The 22,734-nt window shown below is 43.2% G+C and overlaps 1 protein-coding gene across 1 annotated transcript in view; it reads right to left on the bottom strand.

The window, feature by feature from the left end:
- The window catches only part of tmem86a (transmembrane protein 86A), a 52,021-nt gene extending 31,850 nt beyond the window's left edge, over positions 1-20,171 (bottom strand). Inside the window, exon 1 of the mRNA XM_003214812.4 lies at positions 19,940-20,171. Within this exon, the coding sequence (XP_003214860.1) occupies positions 19,940-19,960 (21 nt within the window). The 5' untranslated portion in view covers positions 19,961-20,171. The remainder of the gene's footprint in view (positions 1-19,939) is intronic.
- Positions 20,172-22,734: the final 2,563 nt, after the last annotated feature.

Genomic DNA, 22,734 nt, shown 5'->3' on the forward strand with positions numbered 1-22,734 from the left:
CTGTCGATGTCCTGGCTGATCGCTATAATAGTGAGCTGACAAGGGCACTTGACACGATCGCTCCCGAACGTCCCCTCTCGCTGCGTAGAGTCACGTCGACTCCTTGGTTCACTGAGGAGCTGGCTGTGATGAAGCGTGCGAGGAGGGGACTAGAGTGCATCTGGAGGAAATCTCAGGATGAGTCTGGCCAACAGGGCCGGCCCCACCATAGAGGCCACGTGATGCCGCCGCCTCGGGCGCAGGTCCCGGGGGGCGCTGTCAGGCTGGGCGGGAGGCGGGGCACTGCTCTGACGGTGCCCCGCCGCCCGACCAGTACGCCCTGGCCTTGTGGCTCCCTCTTTCGCCACCCGGGAAGGGGAGGAGGGATCCCATCCTCCCCGGGCGGCGAAGCCTCCCTCTTTCCAACCCTGGCCGTGCCTCCCACGCTGCGTGGGAGGCGGGCCAGGGCAAATAGCATGGGAGGCGGGGCCAACCCTGGCCCCGCCTCCCACCCAGCGTGCCCTGGCCCCGCCTCCCACGCAGCGTGGGAGGCGGGGCCAGGGCACGCTGGGTGGGAGGCGGGGCCAGGGCGCAGGAGGCGGGGCCGGCGAGGGGCGCTTTTCAGCACCCCCGCTTAATATTTAAATTTATCTCTGACCGGCCCTGCTGACCAAGCACGGGCTAAAGCCGCTATTAAGGCTTACTCCGTGGCTCTGCGAGCAGCCAGGAAAGCTTTCACGACTGCCTGCATAGCGTCTGCAGCCAACAGGCCATCGGAGTTGTTCCGAGTTGTTGGGGAGCTCCTGCGGCCTCCCGAGACCCAGGGGCTTCCTGATGACTTGGCAACTCGGTGCAGCGATTTCGCGCACCATTTTGCAGGCAAAGTTGCTCAGATACGCCGTGAGTTGGACTCCAGCTTAACTGTAGTTCCAGCTGAGGTAACCGAGATACCTGTCTGTCCGATCTTGTGGGATTCTTTCCGGCTTGTTCTTCCTGATGACATGGAGGGGATTCTTGGGTCTGTGAGGGCGACCACTTGCGCTTTGGATCCTTGTCCTTCTTGGCTGGTTAAGCTGGCCAAAGATGGGTTGTTGGATTGGTTTGTGGCTATTATAAATGCCTCCTTGGGTCAAGGGTCAGTTCCATCCTGCTTTAAGCAGGCGGTAGTAAAACCATTACTAAAAAAGACCTCTTTAGACCCATCTGTATGTAACAACTACAGACCAATTTCCAACCTCCCATTTTTGGGCAAGGTTCTGGAGTGGGTGGTTGCCACGCAGCTCCAGGAGTTCCTCGATGACACTGATTTTCTGGACCGCTCGCAGTCTGGCTTCAGGCCTGGGCACAGTACTGAGATGGCTTTGGTCGCCTTGGTGGATGACCTCCGCAGGGAACTGGACAGGGGGAGTGTGACCCTGCTGGTTCTCTTGGACATCTCAGTGGCTTTCGATACCATCGACCATGGTATCCTTCTGGGGAGGCTCTCTGGGATGGGGCTCGGTGGCACGGTTCTGCTGTGGCTCCAGTCCTTCCTGGAGGGCCGTTCCCAGTTGAAGCTTGGGGACACCTGCTCGGACCCCTGGCCTTTGACTTGTGGGGTCCCGCAAGGGTCTATTCTATCCCCCATGCTATTCAACATCTACATGAAACCGCTGGGAGAGGTCATCCGGAGTTTTGGAGGGCGTTGCCATCTCTATGCAGATGACACGCAAATCCACTACTCGTTCCCATCTGACTCCAAGGAAACCCCTCGGATGCTGAACCAGTGCCTGGCCGCTGTGGCGGACTGGATGAGGAGGAACAAGCTGAGAATCAATCCCGACAAGACAGAGGCCCTCCTGGTCAGTCGCCCATCTGATCGGGGTATTGGGTGGCAGCCTGTGCTGGACAGGGTCGCACTCCCCCTGAAATCACAGGTCCGCAGTTTGGGGGTCCTCCTGGACTCAGCGCTGACGCTTGAGGCGCAGGTGTCAGTGGTGGCCGGGAGGGCCTTCGCACAACTCAAGCTTGTGCGCCAACTGCGACCATACCTCGTGAAGTCTGACTTGACCACGGTGGTGCATGCCTTAGTTACCTCTAGACTGGACTACTGTAATGCGCTCTACGTGGGGCTTCCCTTGAAGACGGCCCGGAAACTACAATTGGTCCAGCGCTCGGCTGCCAGGTTGATTACGGGGGCGAGTTACAGGGAGAGATCTACTTCCCTGTTCAAGGAGCTCCACTGGCTGCCTTTTATTTTCCGGTCCCAATTCAAGGTGTATACCATCACATATAAAGCCCTAAACGGTTTGGGACCCACCTACCTTCGTGACCGTATCTCCTATCACAAGCCTACATGATCCCTTCGTTCATCAGGGGAAGCTCTCCTGTCCCCACTCCCGATATCCCAGACCCGCCTTGTGGGAACAAGGGAGAGGGCCTTTTCTGCTGTGGCCCCCCGATTGTGGAATTCTCTGCCCGCGGAGATTAGGCAAGCCCCCACACTAGCAGCCTTCAAGAAAGACTTGAAAACATGGCTCTTTCGCTGTGCTTTTGGAGAGTAACCATTTTATATTTCTTTTCCGTTGCTCCCCCTAATATCTATCCTCCAGAATACCCCACTCCCTTATGACCCTGTTCGCTGTGGTTTTTATTTTTATGTCTTTCTCACCCCGAGTTTTAACTTAATGTTCATGTGGTCTGCCCTTGTTTTTATTGTCTCCTTGTTTTATTTTGTAATGGATATTATTTACTGTATTGCTTATTGTATTGTGTTGTGCTGTTCTTTTATATGCTGTTTACATTGTATTGTTTTGGGCATGGCCCCATGTAAGCCGCCCCGAGTCCCCGTTGGGGAGATGGTGGCGGGGTATAAATAAAGTTTTATTATTATTATTATTATTATTATTATTACTACTAAAATAATGTATATATTTTAAAATAAATATAGCGTCCCTACTTCACGGATTTTCACTTATTGCGGGTGGTCCTGGAACCTAACCCCCACAATAAGTGAGGGAACACTGTAGTGTCAAAACGTAAGTCTGTAGACCCAGTAGTCTTTTCTCTTCTCAAGCATTGTTGGATCAAGGGGTTGCTTTTTTGGAACTACAGCCCTGCATTAAAGGCAGTGTGTCTCAACATTAAATTAATTAGCAATAGGTTGTTCCAACCCTTTTGGTAATAATTACTAACTTATGATTTGTGAATCTGGTGTGCAGATCAATATTGATTTTTCCTACATACTACATGTTGCATCTAGGGATTTGACACATAATGACACTGGTGAAACTGCAAGCTACAGTAGAATCTCACTTATTCAACCTTCACTCATCCAACATCCTACATTATCCAGTGCAATCTGCCTCTTGTCTGGATCCAAAACTGTTTCTCTAGGCAGGCAAGGATCACAGATTTTTTAAATCTTCACAGGACTGAACTTTTTACAGATTTAACTTCCGACAATGTTGTTACTATAAATTCATTTCATGAAATTCTATCTCTATTTGTAGTCAATTTGTTAGTAGTCAATGTTTTTATAGCCAACGTTTTCAATACATTGCAATGTTTTGGTGCTAAATTTGTAAATACAGTAATTACTACATAACATTACCATGTATTGAACTGCTTTTTCTGTCGATTTGTTGTAAAACATGATGTTTTGGTGCTTAATTTGTAAAATCATAATATAATTTGACATTTAATAGGCTTTTCCTTAATCCTTCCTCATTATCCAACATTTTTGCTTATCCAACATTCTGCCAGCCCATTTATGTTGGATAAGTAAGACTCTACTCTATGTTGTATTTAATGTGAGATATCTTAATTGTGCTTCTACATTTGAAATATGTTCCGCATAGATTTGCGCAAGTTAGGATGCACAGTGATCTAGTCTTTTCAGCTGGATTTTATTGAAGCTCTTGCCAAGCAGCTTCTTTAGAAAGGTAGTTTATGGAAACCAATAAGAGAAAACTGATACGTAGTTTCACCTGCAAGGGCATTAGCCATCAAAAGGTAACTCTCTTTAATGGTCAAATTGTATTTTGGAGGTTATGAGTGGAAATCAACTACAAGAGGCAAATACTGTCTATAATAGGCACATGACTGTCCTCATTTTTACTGAAGCTATGTGTTTTTAGGTTGTTTCTAACTTAAAGTGATCCTGAAACTATCCTATCACAGGATTTTCTTGGCAATATTTGTTCAGCGGCAGTTTACCTTTGCCTTCCTCTAGAAATAAGAAATTGCCCAAGGTCACCCAGTGGGTCAAGAGAATTTTCAAACTCTGTTTTCCAGAGTCACTGCTGGATGCTCAAACCACTACACCACTGCCTCTTATTTCCTAACACATTCTCAATGTCACAGTCCATTCAATGCTTCACAGTGATAGCTGGCTATCGTTTTGTTTTGTATTTCTGAGATCATAAGATGGACTGACCATCTCATAATTTATTAATTTAGAATATTTATACCTTACCCTTAAGCCAAAATGGCTCCCAGGACATCTTACAAATCATTAATTTGACAGTTCCCTGCCCTCAAGCTTACAATCTAAATATGACATGATACATAAAGAAAAGGAATAACAGTGTGGGAGGAGATCAAGTACAGCAGATGCTGGCTGCTTCTCTCTCCCTCAGGCCCCATCTACACTGCCATATAATGCACTTTCATAATGCAGATTAATGGCACTGTACTTCATTATATGAGTCTATTACTGCTATATAATGCAGTCTGATGCTGTTAAACTGCATTGTATGAAACTGCATTATATGGCATTGTAGATATCTCACCAGAGCAATTGTACTTGGAATATAGAGTAAGGGCATGACTGCTGAGGAGTCACGTTTATGGTAGTCATTTCAGTCTGGCAGCAGCTGTTGAAAGGGTTTCCAAAATACTGCTGAACAAGGTACTGGAAAATTTGTGTCCTCACAGCTGTGGTGTGACTGAGAAAGTGTTGAGGACATCAACTGCCAGTGTCCCTGATATGCAGCACCTCAAAAATCTTTTGATTGAAGTTCTGCAGGATAGAAAGATAAATTTTGAAGATGACATCATAAGACATAGATACAATGTAAGAGTTCCATTATCACTGGAGTTACGCCGAAATATTCAGGCTCTCAGCTGGATTTTGTTGTTTATTGGTTCAGTCGCTTCCAACTCTTCATGACCTCATGGACCAGCCCACGTCAGAGCTCCCTGTCGGCCACCCCAAGCTCCTTCAAGGTCAAGCCAGTCCCTTCAAGGATACCATCCATCCATCTTGCCCTTGATTGGCCCCTCTTCCTTTTTCCTTCCATTTTCCCCAGCATCACGATCTTCTCCAAACTTTCCTGTATTCTCATGAAGTGGCCAAAATACTTCATCTTTGCCTCTAATACCCTTCCCTCCAGTGAGCAACTGGGCATTATTTCCTGGAGTATGGACTGGGTTGATCTTTTTGCGGTCCAAGGCACTCTCAGGATTTTCCTCCAGCACTAAAGTTCACAAGCGTCTATCTTCCTTTGCTCAACCTTCCTTATGTTCCAGCTCTCGCATCCATAGGTTACCCTGGGGAATACCAGATGATGTTTTACTTCCTGGATTCTTTGCTGGTAAACACATAGTATCATTGTGACAAGTCCTGAGTAGTGAACCATATATGGCCTTCATTTTCATATGTTTGAGATGGCAGGAATTCCAATTCCAAAACGAGTGAGCATCATTTCATTTACAAAACACATCTTTAACAATCTTGTTGTGCCTGGTGGTTAGAAGAATATCCCAGAAAGTGATTTGTTGCTCTCCAACAGTGTTGTTGTAGGTGAAATTATTAGAAGGATGAACAGAGCTGATGTAGAATTCAAAGACATGCCTAGGTTATTCTCAAACGTCAGTATTCAAAGGGATCTTCTGGCACTTAAGAGACTAAATGAGATAATGAAATTGGTAGCATAAGCTTTCATAGCCTGAAGAAATTGACTCAGAGCACATCTACACAATCCGGGGCTGTTCTGAAGCATTGCTGCTTCTGCCATAGCATTTATGCCACACCACTCCACTCCTGAACCATTTCAGCAGTGGGAGCAGAGTCCTCATTGTCCAGTCAGGCTAAACCCCAGTGTAATTTTTCTTTCCTCAAAGTGTAATTCTGCAGTATGAAAAGGAGTGCTATCTAGAATTTAATCAGTTTTTGTGCCCTCCAATTATAGACTTTAATTATGGGTTTCTTCTTCACTACTCAATGAGGTGGATGTAAGCTGTGATATCCAACACTATGTACTATTACATTCCACTTACACAATTGAGCCTTTTCTTCCTAGCTTATTCCCTGCAGCCATCTCTAAACCGCTTTCAGATCTTTTAGGCAAATAGGGGAGGAATTATAGGGAGAGAGCAGATTCCTTCTGAAAATGCTGTACAATTGTATTACTTTCTGAGCAATTGTTCACACATTTAATATCTTAAGATCAATATTTCATTATTTCAAAAACATTGCAAAGTGTTCCTACTGCTGCACAATTTTCAGACTTTAATTTCAATTCCTAATTTGATTCCTGCTCCTGTATTATTCACAGTCTTTGAAGCTGCTTTTCTTTAAATTATAGAAGAGAACATTGGGGCTCTAGGACTTGCATTGGCACATGATGGTCAGCATACGGTCAGTGACTTGCATATGCAGAAGGGTGACTTATATGCATTGAAGGGTTTTTTTGGACAGGAGGATGATGACTTTTCTCTCATCCTTCTGCCCTACCACCAAACCTCCCACCCTCTGGCGATTGTCAAACCTTAGGAGTGGCTGCTGCTGCTTACTGACAAGGAGAAACGGATGGAGAGAGTGACTCAGGCCATGGAGATTTGGTTGTTTAAGGCTCCCAGAAGAAGGGAATGAAAGGTCCATTATAGAGCACGCCTTTCTTTTCTCCCATGACTGAGATACCAGCTGTTTTTCTACGGTTTGAATTCTCTATCTTAGGTGGTGGAAGGTGTATTCAGAGCTACTAACCAATGTAGGATCTCAGTCAATATACAGTTAGCATGTGACACTAGAGTGATGCCAAGGGCCCTTAAAATGTCACTTGACCTTCCTAATAAGATTGTATCTCATTATAAGGATACAAAAATAATGCTTGTAGCAATTAACCAATATAATTTCTACTTTCATCCATTCACTGGGGGGTGAGGGAGAGAGTTCTGAAATTCTGGTAATGTTTGATCAATTTCAGAACTAATACTGAAAGTATCCCTTGTGGGTTTGGTGTGCTACTGTTGTGAGCATTGTTTTTCCTCTCCACTAATAGCAATCCCAGGTGAGGACAAAAAAAAAAAGCACACTTTGAGAGAGGAGGTCCCGATCTACTTATGGCTTTTCTACCCTTATCCTTTTTCTGCTCTCAAATATTCCTTGAAACTGCATTAGTTCCTGCAAAAGAAAGCAAGAAGAATGAATCTGTACCTGTCTTCTCTTATACTGTATTCATGAAGACTATCGCCGTTTGTTGGAGAAATGAGTTCACAGCAGCGAGACAGGGCTACTAATTCTTAGGAAGCCTTTCAATCATGGATCACCAGTGCCGCATCTTGTTTGGCTTTTAGGTGGTATCCTTGGCAGGTTAAATGGTATGGCACAAGCTTTGCATATATAAAGTCAGCCTTGAGGTGCACAGCTGAGGGGGCTGAGGTTGAGCCCACTACCTGACACCCTTGGGATCCACTATCAATTAAAGTGATTGGCTTAAATGAACATATGCACTAATGCAGCTCCTTCAAGCTAGGGGTACTGTGTACATATTTAATTTTCATAGAGTTCCTTGGAATTTTAAAAATAAGAACCATAGAAGGATATCACCAGTAGAAACTATCCATGTTTCCTCTTGGAAGCCAACAGTTTAGCCTTACTTGCCTTAACAGAGGACTCTTTAAATGTGATGAACCAGCTATCATCTCCGCTACCTTGACCATGGGATATAGATAATGAATCCAATACCTCTGAAAGGCATGCAGCCAAACCCATATCTGATAGCGGGGGCATCAGCATTTACTTTAACCATTCCATAATCCAGGGTTAAGATACATATGATCCTCCAGAGGTTGTTAGGCTGTATCATCTCTCATCACTATAACAGCAAGGTTGATATGAGATGCAGTCTATCAACATCTGGAGAGCCATATGTACTAACAAGTGTGGACACTGGCTTTTTGATCTCAAATTATTGCAAGAAAAGCACAGAGAACAAGGTTGATATTCTCTGTGTAATTCGGCCTTTTAATGAAAAGATATGTCCCAATTATAAGGACTTAAGAGCTTTGCCCCCAGATATATCAGTGGAGTATGAAGGGACAATGGCTTGCAGCAATTGTGCCTTTCGAAATAGCGAGGTATGCTGGGAAATTCCTCTTCAATACCATTAAGTTGGCACTTGCAATGAAACCTCAAGGCAATAGCTACCAAGAAAGGACATAATTAAGTATTAGTCCTTTTATAAAGAGATACTAATTCCCTAGTTCTTTGTATAGTGGTACACTGTTTTCTGTTTAGGAACAAAGAGGCCTTCAGGCTGTCCTATTCCCTGTCTCCACTTTGAACATTTTTAAAATCCCTCTTAGATGAAATTTATTTTTCTTCTATTTTTGTTATTAACCCCCCCCCCAAAGAGCAAACAGCAGACTCTGCAGAAAGCAGAAATTGATTTTGTGCCAACTCCAATAAAGGATAGCTGACAGCTTGGAAATCGCTATGCAATAATCAATGCTTGATATTTGCCGGGTGCACTGACACCACTGCTCTGGTCACATTTCATCTTATGTTTGCCACTCACTGTCCTAGAATTAATCCTTACGTGTTTCCTGTATATAAGCTTTAAGCTTGCTTTTAAATTCCCCATGAAAGCGTCCTTTCTAGAGCAAGGAAAAGAGGGTTTACCAAAATGAAGGATTGTCCCAGTGACTACCATGGCAGATGGAGGATGTTTATTCCTGTATGACAAAAGTAACTTTAAGTCCAGAAGCAATACTGTAAGTAGCTTACACTGGACACTGTGGAAGAGAGTTATTTGTCCTATGAAAAACATGGCAAAGCCTAAAAGCTTAGAAGATTTCCCCACCATCCAAACTTCACAGTAAGGGTATTACTTACTCTTGCATGATCCTAGTAAACATCTTATAGCGCTTTCTAAAAATATTTATGTATGTATGTATTTACTTAATAAACAAGTTTATTTAATAAGTAAATAAATACACACACACAAAATAAATAAAACTGAACTAGCCACCTGTTAATTTACATTTACATTGGTTACTAGTGGCTCCCATTTAAATGGTGTGACTAATTTTAATCAAGCTTTCAGGAACTGTCCAATGTGCTAAATTAATTGAACTCACACTTTGAATAGCTCCTTTGTCTTTTGCAAACCACCTTAAGTCCCAGTTTTGAGGGAAATGAAGCATATAAGTAAACTGAAAGAGAAGGAGAGTGGTGGGAGGTTTGCACTAAAACCTGGTGTGGAAATACATGTAGCCCCATCACAATGTAACTTGGCTCCTAGGTACACAAAGGAATGTCCGTCTTCACAGTATCCTGTAAGGCAGTGGTTCTCAACCTCTGGGTCCCCAGGTGTTTTGACCCACAACTCCCAGAAATCCCAGCCAATTTACCATCTGTTAGGATTTCTGGAGATGGCCAAAACATCTGGGGACCCACAGGTTGAGAACTATTGCGCCAAATTGCTATGTGTGTGTGTAAAGAAATCCTTGCAAAGTTGGTTTGCAAAGGGAACTCTGCATAAGAGCTCAGCTCTGCAGAGGCAAAGCCACGCCTAAAACAATGTATCTGTTTGATGGCAGGTGGCTGGGATTGTCAGTTGGAATTTGAGCTTCGAGAGAAAGCACAGGAAAGAAAGGCTCTCTAGCTACGGTCAAGTAGTAATTTGGATATGCTATGCTGTATATATTGATGCTGATTGATTAGGTTATTGATCTTATGCAACTACATGGATATTGTACGATTGCAGAACTGTTTTGTATTTCAATTCAACAAGCAAGAGTAAAGTTCCTTTGTTCATTTCAATTCCTCTGCCTGGTCTGAGTCTTTTGCACATGGTGTTAACTGGACGCTACTGATTCCGCTATACTCTCACCTGGTAACAAGAACCGGCCCCATGTAAGCCGCCCCGAGTCCCTCCGGGGAGATGGGGCGGGATATAAGAATAAAATTATTATTATTATTATTATTATTATTGCTGTAAGGTCATTAAGATCAGTTTCCAATGCCCTTGTTCCGCTCCCTTACTCCACCACTACCACAGGTACAGCATGCACCAGAGTCTTTGCTGGGCTCCCATCCATGTACTAACTAACCCTGACCCTGCTTAATTTCCAAGATCAGATGGGCAAGTACCATTCTGGAGCTAGACTTAGAAATCTTCCAAAATAGCTAGACAGCTTACTGGTTTCCAAGTGACTATCACCATTTTGTGGCAGGCAATTGCTACTCTTTCCTGGGGAGCCCTTGCAAGAAGGAATATTACTGGAATCCTTACAAAAATGGAACAACCACCACCTGAATGACTCATTCCAACAAAATGCAACCCTGAACGAAATGAATTTCATATAATTAAGTTCTCTCTGATCAATGCCTTCCAATATGCATGCAGTCAGACCTCCTCCAATGAAATTAATAAAGTTTAAAATTGCTTAATTTTCCAATTATATTATATTTGCAACTGGAACATATAAAAATGACAATATGCATCATGAAATGATTCCACAGAGAATATGGTTGTTCTAAAAGCAGCATTTGGGATTTGCAGAAACTCTGCATTAGTGGATCCATTCTAAACTGCATGATTTGTAAACTATAACCTGGTTAAGTGATTTTTTAATATGACATTAATATCAATGGCAAATACATAAGCACAAAGGTGCTGTTATCTTTATAGCTGTGGCTTGAAACACTGCAATGCTGAATGGTCCTGCTGTCTTTTCTGTCCTCTGAAGTAAGTAGACACTTGGAGTTATACGAGTCCCTCTAAGATGTGACTGCAGTATTTAGCATATACAGAAAATGCACTAGTGCCTGCTTGTGAACCAAGGCACTGATAACTCAGGGACATTAGATAATGTGGGTTAGTAAAATCTGCAGGTTGAAAGCAAGAGGGAAAGATGTCAGCATGCATGGGAAAATCTATGTGATGAAAATACACAAAAGGGTTCAAACTCTCTGGGTTTGCTTGTGAAAAAAGCATATTGAGGGCTAAGCTAAATAGGCCATTGGATGAAATGCATTTCTTGAAGTAATGTGTTTGGTTACTGTTAAGTTGTCCATTGACACTAGAAGTGTGAGTGCAAAAGAAGAGTTAGCCATGGTAGATGGGGGATTCAGGGCATTCAAGTTGCCTGTCGTCTTAAGAATTTCATAGGGTAATTTCTAAGCTGTGATTAGGAGTTAGTCAGGACTCTAGTACATACCAAGGATGGCTCACCCTTTCTTTCCTTATAGTTGTCCTAAAGAAAATTGCAACACTGCCCTACTTTCCCAAGATAATAGCCACCACCAAAAGGATCACTACAGAAGAGGAAAGATTTACCCTCCACTCCCTGTGGGTCTGTCACATGCACATATCTACAGAGACATACAGGAATGGCTATTAACAATTACGAGAGCAAGCACGGTTCACTCAATACATTTTGTTCAAATGATGCATTTCATATCCCACCTAGATTGATCCTTGGACAACAGGAAGTCTTAAAAAGAACCTGAAAAAGGTGGCGGAGGAGCTGGTCAAACAAGTCTAAGAAATAAATCCTTCTCTAAGAATAAGGACAATGCTTTTAAAGAGACCATGGAGATTTGTTGTTTCCTCAGATATCCTCAAGGGAACCAAGATCAGCGTAAATGTTTCTGACATTCCTGCAGTAGATCTAAGGTTTCAATTAAGCGTTTATGGGAAGAGATGTTGTTGATACCAACCATTTTCTGCTCAGACTGCATATCTACGGCCTTTATCTTATCTTTATCTGACACAAGTCCAATGTCGCTTCTGCATTACCTTCCCCACAGTGAACATCTCTCTGTTTTGTATAGATATCACAATGACATTGTTGGAAAACTATGATGTTCCAATTTTTCCATGTTGTCTTCTTGCATTTTTGCAGCTCTATATGTGTGTCTTAAAACACAACTGCACTGTTTAATATGGCCAGCCTTTAAGGGAGTGTTACCATTAATGTGAAGCGTCCACTTCATCTCTTTCTCATAAAACAGCTTCTGCTCCCATAACCTAGTGCATTTCTGTGAGCTAATGACATTCCTGAATCGTCCCTTATTGAGTCATATCTCTGTGTGTGACTTCAAGTCACCTGTCACCAGTGTTCTTAGGTCAGGAATGTACAGAGGTGGTTTTGCCAATTTATTTTTTTCTGAAATAAAGTCCACAGAACTTGGTATTTGTTGACAGTCTCTTAGGCAAGTTCTACCCAGGGCTGACCCTGTTTAGCTTCCAAGATCAGACAGAATCTGATGCCTTTAGGGTTTTTAAGCCTCCACAAAGCTTATTAATTTGCAAGCATAGCAGTTGGTCATTACTTTAGTTTAGTTCTGTCTCTTATCATTGCAACTATGAGATGACAAACTGGCAAGCATTAACTTCAGACGCAAGAGACATTTGATCATAAGAGGCAAAAAAGAAAGGAAAGGACAATGGCAGAGAAAGTATGAGGACACTTGCTTCTCGGTAAAAGTACGGCCAGATCTTGCCCAGGAAGACTGGCATTATCAGAATTATAGGAACATAAGCTAATATATTAAGGGCCTGTGGATAAGGTTGTATGAAAAGTAAATGTCATGTTTAGACTTGGATCCTGTTTCCTATTTTCAAAAAAATATCATTATGTTATGTATACGCAAATACAGGTACTGTATTCCAAAATACCCCCAAAATCTGAAATCCATAACACTTCTGGTCCCAAGCATTTTGGGTAAGAAATAGTCAACCTCTAGATTTGTTTTGAACTGCAGCTTAAAGGTTAGATGGAACTGTGCTGTCATACTCAGGGAAAAGATCATAAAGCATATGATCCATTAGAAGATAAAATAATCAGCAGGGATGGAAACCAAAGTACAGTGAAGACAGCCATAAATGTAATGAGGCAAAATAACTGAATCAACCTAAATATAACCAGAGGGCAGTATGTTTTATCATCTGACATTTAGTTTCAAAGGTGTCAGTGTTGACTTTTGTGGAGAGATGGCTGCCAAGGTAGCAGAAATGGTCAACATTTTCTAATGTTACACCATTAAGCTGTATTCCTGGCATTGCAGAGGGATTGGCTGGTGCCTGCTGGAAGAGCACTTTGGTTTTCTCGATGTTCAATGAGAGGCCGAGCTTCTTGTATGCTTCTGCAAAGGTGTTTAGTGGCATAGACAGTGAAAACTGGGAAGACCTGACCCTTGAGCACTCTAACTGGAGGTCAGCTGTGACCAGCAGTGCAGTGAAATTCAAAGAGGCATGAATGGAGGGTGAAAGGGAGAAACATGCCAAGAAGAAGGCACATCACGCCAACCCTGACCAGGACCACCTTCCACCTGGAATCCAATGCCTTCACAGTGGAAGAACATGTGAGTCAAGAATAGGACTCCACAGTCACCTACGTATCCACCACCAAGACACTACACTTGGAGGACCATCATACTCGTATAACAAGGGATTGCCTAAGCAAGTAAAGTGTCAAAAGGCAGAAGAAGAAGAAGAAGAAGAAGAAGAAGAAGAAGAAGAAGAAGAAGAAGAAGAAGAAGAAGAAGAGGAGGAGGAAGAGGAGGAGGAGGAGGCGGCGGCGGCGGCGGAGGAGGAGGGGGAGGAGAAGGAAAACTCCAGTCTGCTTCCAGCAAATGTGCAAGTTCCTTAACAAGGGACAATAAAGAGACAAAAGCCGCAAGGCAGTATTTTCTTGGTACAATTGACTGGTAATAAAAGCTGAGAGACAATGTATAGGTAGGCACACCTGAATGATAATGGCTTAGAAGGATTAACATGGGTCCAATTTTGCACACGTCCTGAGTTTCTACCATTCTAATAGGTTGTGTTTCCCTTTATTGTCATGTTTTTAAAACCTAATCATGTATTTGCATACAAAAAGGGAACCTACTCCTTTGAATGCATAGAGAGAATTTTAGTAAGTTAAGTTGCAAGTGTGAGAAGACTACAAGTCAAAGGGTTATCACATATGTTGATAAGGGTGTAGATGGAAGCCTTGCGGCTAAACCCTTTGCATGTTTTCTTAAGAGTTTAGTGGGCCATGCTTCCAAGATTTCAACCCAAAGAGGCTAGCTAAACATGGATCCTTACTAAAGAAACCTATATATAGAAGATTTGATTTTACTTTCTGTCACACACACAGACATATATACAGTTATACCTCAGTTAACAAAGCCTCTGACAGGGGAGCTCCTTTTTACAAAGCCTTTTCATACCCACCCTGCTCTTCCTTATCTAGCTGGATACAGCAATGGCAAGGGTGCTGGGAGAGAGTTGGAGAAACACAGGCTTTCAGTGTCATGTTGAAGCACCGTGTCCACACTAAACAACACAATAAACAAATCTTGAGCTGGGAAAAGGGATATTCTTCTGTAGGCAATCCTAATGTAGTCCTGCTCAGTGCTTACAAACAGGGAAGGTGAACAGTAGCTGCTTCCAAAATCCCTAACAGCATGAATGGATTACAAAATAGTGAGGAAAGAGGAACACAGATATGCCTGCCTACTCCTACCATGTTTTTTGAAAGTGTAGACTTGTAAACGTGGCCACCAAATCATAAGCATGAAGGCTGGTAAAAATCATTCCTGGGTGCACATTTGAAGAAACCATTACATGGTCTCTAGAAAGCTCAACATGTTTTTATTTATTTATTTATTTATTTACAGCATTTATATTCCGCCCTTCTCACCCCGAAGGGGACTCAGGGCGGATCACATTACACATATAGGCAAACATTCAATGCCTTTTAACATAGAACAAAGACAAGACAAACATAGGCTCCGAGCGGGCCTCGAACTCATGACCTCCTGGTCAGAGTGATTCATTGCAGCTGGTTGCAGCTGGCTTGCTCTCCAGCCTGCGCCACAGCCCGGGCCTTATTTTTTCTTTATTTATGGGGGCTTACCATCGGTGGTGCAGTGAATCAAACCACTGAGCTGCTGAACTTGCTGACCAAAAGGTCAGAAGTTCAATCTGGGAAGCAGGGTGAGCTCCTACAGTTAGTCCCAGCCAACCTAGCAGTTGGAAAACATGCAAATGTGAGTAATCAATAGGTACTGCTCCAGCAGGAAGGTAACGGCGCGCCATGCAGTCATGCCAGTCACATATCCTTGGAGGTGTCTACAGACAATGCCAGTTCTTCAGCTTAGAAACAGAGATGAGCACCAACCCCCAGAGTCGGACACGACTAAACTTAATGTCAGGGGGAAAACTTTACTTTTACTTACCTCATCTGGTTGTTTTATTTCACATAAGCGTGTTATTAGTTTTAAATTAAGTGTATGCAGAAACATGCTTTTCTTTTGTATTTTGTAGGAATGTTTCTCTACAATTGCCATGTTACTTCTCCCTCTTTATTTTATATTAAAGATTAAACATCCGCAAACAGATCAACTGAGGTGTACCTTATGCATGTGCCAATTCAGTTCATATGCTTAATGGAGGCATGCTGAATAAGGCAAGACTGCCTCATTGTGATCTTTCACTATAACAGAGTGAGAAAAGAGAGGTCACATACAGTATAAAGATCACAGACATAGAGTAGTGGGACCACCACCCATCGCCCAAGCCTGCTCCAGGGAGTTAAAATATGGGCAGTATAGAGGGGTACACACAGTGAAAGAAGATTCAGGAAAGGTTTGGTGTTGTGATTTTGAATACACACAAGGAATGTGAATCACACAGTTCCCTGGATATTGTTGGACTGCAATTTCCATCAGTCACAGGCAAGAGAACTGTATTTCAATGACATACAGAATATGCAGAGGTGGTTTGCTATTGCCTTCATCTAGTACAGCATGCACAAGATAGCTAGGCTCCCAGAAAGGCTTACAAGGTAGCTTGGGGCAGGTTGACAACATCTCAGTCTCTTGACCTATTCTTTTGAACCTTATTTCAGGCCTTGAACACATGAAGTAATTTTTCAAAAAGAAAATGTGTTTTCATAGGTAGACAGCTTTCCTCTGTTTACCTCTGCTTCCTTCATCTGCAATTAGTATCCAGATGAGAGGATAAGATAGGGAGCTTTGAAGAGGGATTAGCCTTAAATTGCTCAAATTGCCACTACTGACATTAATACCATAACTACAGGCAGTCCCCAAGTTACAAGCAGCTCATAGTTGCAAACAGGAGACAACAGGACGTGATAGGAATCTACCCCTCAGAAGGGAAATTCATGCCTGGAAGAGTTATCATGGGGAAAAAATGTCTCCACCGAAGCTTTATCACCAATCCTTGTTTCCTCAACAAGCCCAGTTTTCCAAAATCCAATTACGACAGGGACAGAAAGTGAGGTGAAATCTTCCGAACAGGACCACAGACAGCAAAACAAACACCACAGGGGTGTCAATCTTTCCCTATGCTATCCAAAGTGCACGTCTACACACACATATATTTTGGCTGGAGTTACACTTGAAAAATTTACCTGTTCCTACAAACCTACAGAAACTATCTTGATCATAATTTGGAAACTGCCTGTATACGGATTTAACTTTGCCTCCCACCTTTCTATTATGGAAATGAATAAAGTGTTGAATCTGATGGAAGCGCTGAGTTTTTACTGCTTCCTTCCTCCAGGCAGCTTGCACCCCATCTACGCTGACCCCCATGACTTGCAGGGTGAAGGAGGGGCAGTTAAGGTGGCCAGTCGGTGGTGTCAAACCAGTTTTGGATCCATTGGGTGATAGGGATTCCTCACACTTCTGCAGCAGCTGGGGGTGCTCCTGTGGGGACAATTTTCAGGGCAAATCCAGTGTCTAGCATGCCGGATCAGCCTCAAACAAACATCTGTGTAGATGTACCCTCAGAGTGATCAACACAAGGTTATTCCATCATATCCCCACAACACCTTATTTAATTTAATTTCATTGTATTTACGCGTATCTCCTGCTGTTCCCCCAATATCAAACCCAAAGCTTACTCTTCTGTCAAGCAGAAGTCAACTGGCTCCATAAATGACCATGGAGTTGAACCAAAGCAACTTCGGTCTCTCTAGTATTCTATCCAGGCTCCTATGCTGGTTGACAGATATTCATGTATTTAATACAGTTAAGTTCCTTTATGTTTCTCTGTTGTTTATTAATTCATTGCTAGCTACATATGGAAATTACTCTCCCAGTGGGAGACTTCCAACCATTTTCTCTGATTTTTTAAATATATATATGAATATCTAAAGATGCTTCTCATTTGCAGAACCTGACGTAGTAGGAAAGCAGCAGAGAGTGCCAAAAAGCCAACCTTGCTGATTTTTCTGCCCTTGATGGCAGCACCTGAGAATCGGATATTTGTACATGGCGCTGGCAGATGAATTATACATCCATGAGCCGCTCAAAGCACGGAGATGTCTATTGGCAATGTTGCCAAAATACTTCTGCAGTTGATGCAGCAATGCCAGTTTTGGGAGAAGGGAAATGCTGGAGCAAGGGGGGGTCTTAACCTGTGGATTTGTGCATAGATTTCAGGGGGTCCTTGAACTTGAATTGGGGTGCGGATATACCTTTGGGCTGCTGTGAGTTTTTCAGACTGTATGGCTATGTTCCAGAAGCATTCTCTCCTGACATTTCACCCACATCTATGGCAGGCATCCTCAGAGGTTGTGAGGTATATTGGAAACTAGGTCAGTGAGGTTTATATATCTGTGGAAGGTCCAGGGTAGGAGAAAGAACTCTTGTCTGTTGGAGGCAAGGGTGAATGTTGAAGTTAATCACCTTGATTAGCATTAAAAAGCCTTGCTTCTTACTGCCTGGGGGAATTCTTTGTTGGGGGTGTTAGCTGGTCATGATTGTTTCTTGTCTGGAATTCCCCTTTTTTCTGGGCATTGTTCTTTATTTATTGTCCTGATTTTAGAGCCAGGCTTTGAAGCTGGCCAATTGCAACATACACACTGTTCTTTCTCCCACCCTGGACCTTCCACAGATATATAAACCCCACTTGCCTAGTTTCCAACAGACCTCACAACCACTGAGGATGCCTGGCATAGATGTAGGCAAAATGTCAGGAGAGAATGCTTCTGGAACATGGGCATACAGCCCGGAAAACTCAAAGCAACCCTGTGATTCTGGCTATGAAAGCCTTCGACAATATACTATACCGTTATTTTCGCTTCCTTCTCTGACTGAAATGTAGCATTCCTTCCATTATGAACCCAACTGACAACCTAGAGGTGCCTGAAACTGCAGCTATTTCTGATATCCATGCATAATTTAAGAGTTGACAGAGGAGAACATCGAGGATTAGATCAGAAAGGCAGGTTCTAAAAATATTTGGTGTTTCAAAATAATTGGCTCCCTTTGCAAACCCATGTATTTGGAAACCTTGTTCTCAGGAGGGGACCCCAGGCGGTGCAAGGGATCCAAGGCACAAAAAGGTTCAGCAAGAAGTGATGACTTGATAGAGGGCTGTACATCTCTCCGCAGCCGAGACTCCCTTCCATCCCAGCTCCAGATGTTGCAGGACTCCAGTTACCTATTTATAGTCCCATAAACAGGAATATAGTGTCTAGACCAGGCATGGGCAAACTTTGGCCCTCCAGGTGTTTTGGACTTCAACTCCCACAATTTCTAACAGCCTACCGGCTGTTAGGAATTATGGGAGTTGAAGTCCGAAACACCTGGAGGACCGAAATTTGCCCATGCCTGGTCTAGATCGAGGGAAGTCATACTACCCCTCTATTCTGCCTTGATCAGACCACACCTGGAATCACACTGTGTCCAATTCTGTCCACCACAAATGAAGGGAGATGTTGGGAAGCTGGAATGTGTCCAGAGGAGGGCAACTAAAATGATAAAGGGTCTGGAGAACAAGCCCTACGAGGAGTGGCTTAAATTGCTGGGCATGTTTATAGTCTGCAAAACAGAAGTCTGAAAGGAGAAATGATGAGGGTCCTGCATAAATATGTGAGGGGAAGTCATAGAAAGGAGGGAGCAAGCTTGTTTTCTGCTTCCCTGGAGACCAGGACGTGGAACAATGTTCAGGTGGAAAGGAGATTCCACTTGAACATTAGGAAGAACTTCCTGACTGTGAGAGCTGTTCAGCAGTGGAACTCTCTGCCCTGGAGTGTGGTGGAGGCTCCTCCTTTGGAGTCTTTCAAGCAGAGGCTGGATGTCTATCTGTCAAGGCTGCTTTGGATGTGATATTCCTGCTTCTTGGCAGGGGGTTGGACTGGATGGCACACGAGGTGATTCAGGAAGAGATCCTGTGCCTTGAGGAAAGGGCTGAGCTGGATCTGTCTCTCTCTCTGGCTCCCCCCTCCCTCTGGCCTCCTCCGTCTATCAATCAGAGGAAGGGAAAATCCACCAAGTCACGCTTCCCAGTCACATGCCCAATGTTTTCATTCCCATCGACTTTTCTCAGGGTCCCCCCCCTCCCTCTTCCTCCTCCTCCTCGCATCCAACAGCGGATAGCGAACCCCGCTGGGTGAGGATGTCTCTCCCTTTCCCCACTCCTCGATACACACACATTGCCCTCCTCGCCACGCTTTCCTTTCCAGCAAAACCGCGGAGTCGGGGAGCGAGAGAGAAAAACAACAGCAAGGAAGAGAAGGAGAGCAGGGATCCCGGGAAAGGGGCGGGGGGGGGGAGTGATTCTCAAGAAGCACCATCAGAGAGCAGGGATCAAGGAGAGCCCACGCGGGATGCCCCAGCGGTGTTACCTATCCAAACAAGAGGAATCCTGAGTCCTTTGGGCAGAGATGGGAACAGAAGGAGGGAGCCATCCCCCCGCCCGCACCCTCCCCCGCACTGACTCACCACGGTCACCGGCGACACCATCTTGGCAGAAGCGGCTTCCCTCCACCCGCGGTCACTCACTCAGTCCCACCCTCGCCGTGGTTTCTTTCTCGGACTCCTCGCCTCCCGAACAGGCTCCGAGTGGAGCTGTTTTTCTCAATGCCGATTGTTTTCTTGGCTCTTTTTTAGAACATCCCGACGTCACAGAAGCCGGAGCGAATGGGCGGAGGGGGAGAGGAATAGGGGGCGGGGCCTCCCCGCCGGGTCCCCACCCCTTTCGTTCTCCTCCCCCCCCCCCCCGAAAGGGGATCACTTGCTGGGCCTCCATATCCGCGGGCTTTGCATCCACGATCTCACTATCCGCGGATTGGTTTTTTTTTTAAGTCCTAGAAAGCATACCTTGATTTTGCCATTATATAGAATATCCGCTGGATAATAGAGCAAGGTAGGGAGTTTAAAAAAAAATCTACAATCCACAATACTATACTATAAGTTAATATGGAAATGGTACTGAACACCAATAAGAATAGCAAATATAAATAAAAATTATTCAAAGACGATGCCAAAAATCGGGAACATGTATACATATATGATGGCTATGTAAATATACAAGTAATTTTTGGAGGAAATTCTTTAGAGAAATAGAGGATATAATGATCATTAATAGAAAGAAGTCCTAGTATAGTTTTATTATCATTATATAATAATAAACAGCTGAAAATAGAGGATAAAGATGTGATAACAAACATAGCAAGACTGCTTATAGCAAGGAATTGGAAAAACAAATAGAAGAGTGGTATAAGGAAGTATGGAAACTGGCAATAAATGTTAAGCTGACATGTAAATTAAAAGTTAAAAGAGGGATATGGAAACAAAGTGATTTTGCGGATGTATGGAGAAAATTTATTGGAAAAAGGATTTTTTAAAAAGATGAAAAGTTACCTCCACAAGAGGAAATGAAATTTTGAACAGATGATATATAAAAAGAGGGTAACATGGTGGTGAAGGATAAAAAAAATACGTATAAGCATAAAAATAACAATAGTTGCCAAAAGTTAATGTATTGAAGATTGTATTGAATATTATGTGTCTGCTGTAAAACAAATGATGTATAATAAATGTATTGAATTATGATAAAATAACTAAAAATAACAAATATAAATACACTCAAAGTATAAAAAATAAACGGTAGTTACATTATCCAGGCGGAGGCCACAAGGGGGTGCTAGAGAGAGAAGGATAGTCCCTTTTACCAGGAAGGGGGTTGAAGGGGTTAAACCATTTCCCCCAGTTTTCCTGTTATTCCCACCACCTATGTCATGGTAATGGAAGCAATAATTGTTTATAGTATGGAAAAGGGGGGGGGGGATAAGCAGCGAAAATTGGGGAAATTGTTTTCCTCATTCAACTCCCTACCCCATAAAATTAACTATCCTTTTCTTTAAAGGCCTCCTTTGGAGTCACCCGGATAATGGAACAGATGTTCTGTTCCATCTTACTGTAATTTTTGTTTCATTTCACAAAAATAAAACTTTGTTTTCCTCTTTATTATTCTTTATATTTTGAATTATATACAGAGGCACCAAAATCAAAGTGTTTAGGGTCTCCAAAGGGCTTAATCCAGCCTTGATCCCAAGGGCCAAGGGATATTGTGGGAGAGGGGAGGCAAGATCCAGAAGTAAAGCCCTGCCTTTCCTTTCCTCTGGGAAAAGAAGCTGCTCTTCACCTGCAGGTAACTGATATGGCGACAGAAAAATCTATCTCTGGATACCCATACCATTGTGGATGAGCCAACTATATTATGTGTGCTTTTATCTCAGGCGCCACATCTTCCCATTTCAATTTCACAGTGTTTTGTTGCCAATGGGGTTTCTTCTTTTCTTTTCTCTTGCAGACATGTTGTCTGGTATGTGGAATCCCACAGTCGTGAAATCAACAGTGAAAGGAAGCAGTGTCAATGCAGAAATTCAATAGTAACCCACATTCACCCTGGAGCTGGGTCCATCTCTGTACCTGTTTCTTTTATCTTTTATCTACATTTGACCAGGAGAAGGAAAAAGTGAGCGGACACTACTTTAGCCCAGCTTTTTCTATCCTAATTCAGGGATGGGAATCATGCAATACAGCAGAGGTTGTTGGACTATAATTCCTGGCAGCTTTCACCTGCATCCAGCAATATCTGAAGGGCCACAGGACTACCACCTGTTGTATCTATGTTTACTGAGTTCAAGCAGTGGTTTCAATAGGACTGGTGTCACCCACTGCAGTAATGCATGATGGTGTCACCATTGGCCTCATCACATATCAGACCAGACCACAATATTATGGTTAAAAAACCAGAAGGTTTGACAAAATCAACACACACACACACATATATATCACAACATGGCAAAATCAGGGTTTATCTACAATGGCAAAATCAAGGACTGCTTTTTGGATTTTTTTACAATATATATTTCAAGTCATGCATAATTAAAGCCATGGATGCAGAGCCCATGGATATGGAGGACCAACTGTACAGCAGGCCCTCCATTTTCACAGGGCCCAAGGGCACAGGATATTTGCAAAAGTGGAAAAGCTGTGACTAAATAAACACACTTTTTGACCTGAGATAATACCTCTCTCGGTCCTCCAGTGTGACTCTGTAAACTTCTGCCATAAGACCAGTGGAAAATGACCATTCAATAGCACTGGAGAACACAGGTTTCCAGAGAAAACATGTTAATCAGATCTGAATAATCCAATCTATAAAATCTGAACCTGCAAATGTGAAGGGCTGACTTTTACTGTCATTTCAAGGACAGGCCAGATAAATA

Source organism: Anolis carolinensis, chromosome 1 (genome assembly GCF_035594765.1).
Source record: "Anolis carolinensis isolate JA03-04 chromosome 1, rAnoCar3.1.pri, whole genome shotgun sequence".
Classification (NCBI taxonomy): Eukaryota; Metazoa; Chordata; class Lepidosauria; order Squamata; family Dactyloidae; genus Anolis; species Anolis carolinensis.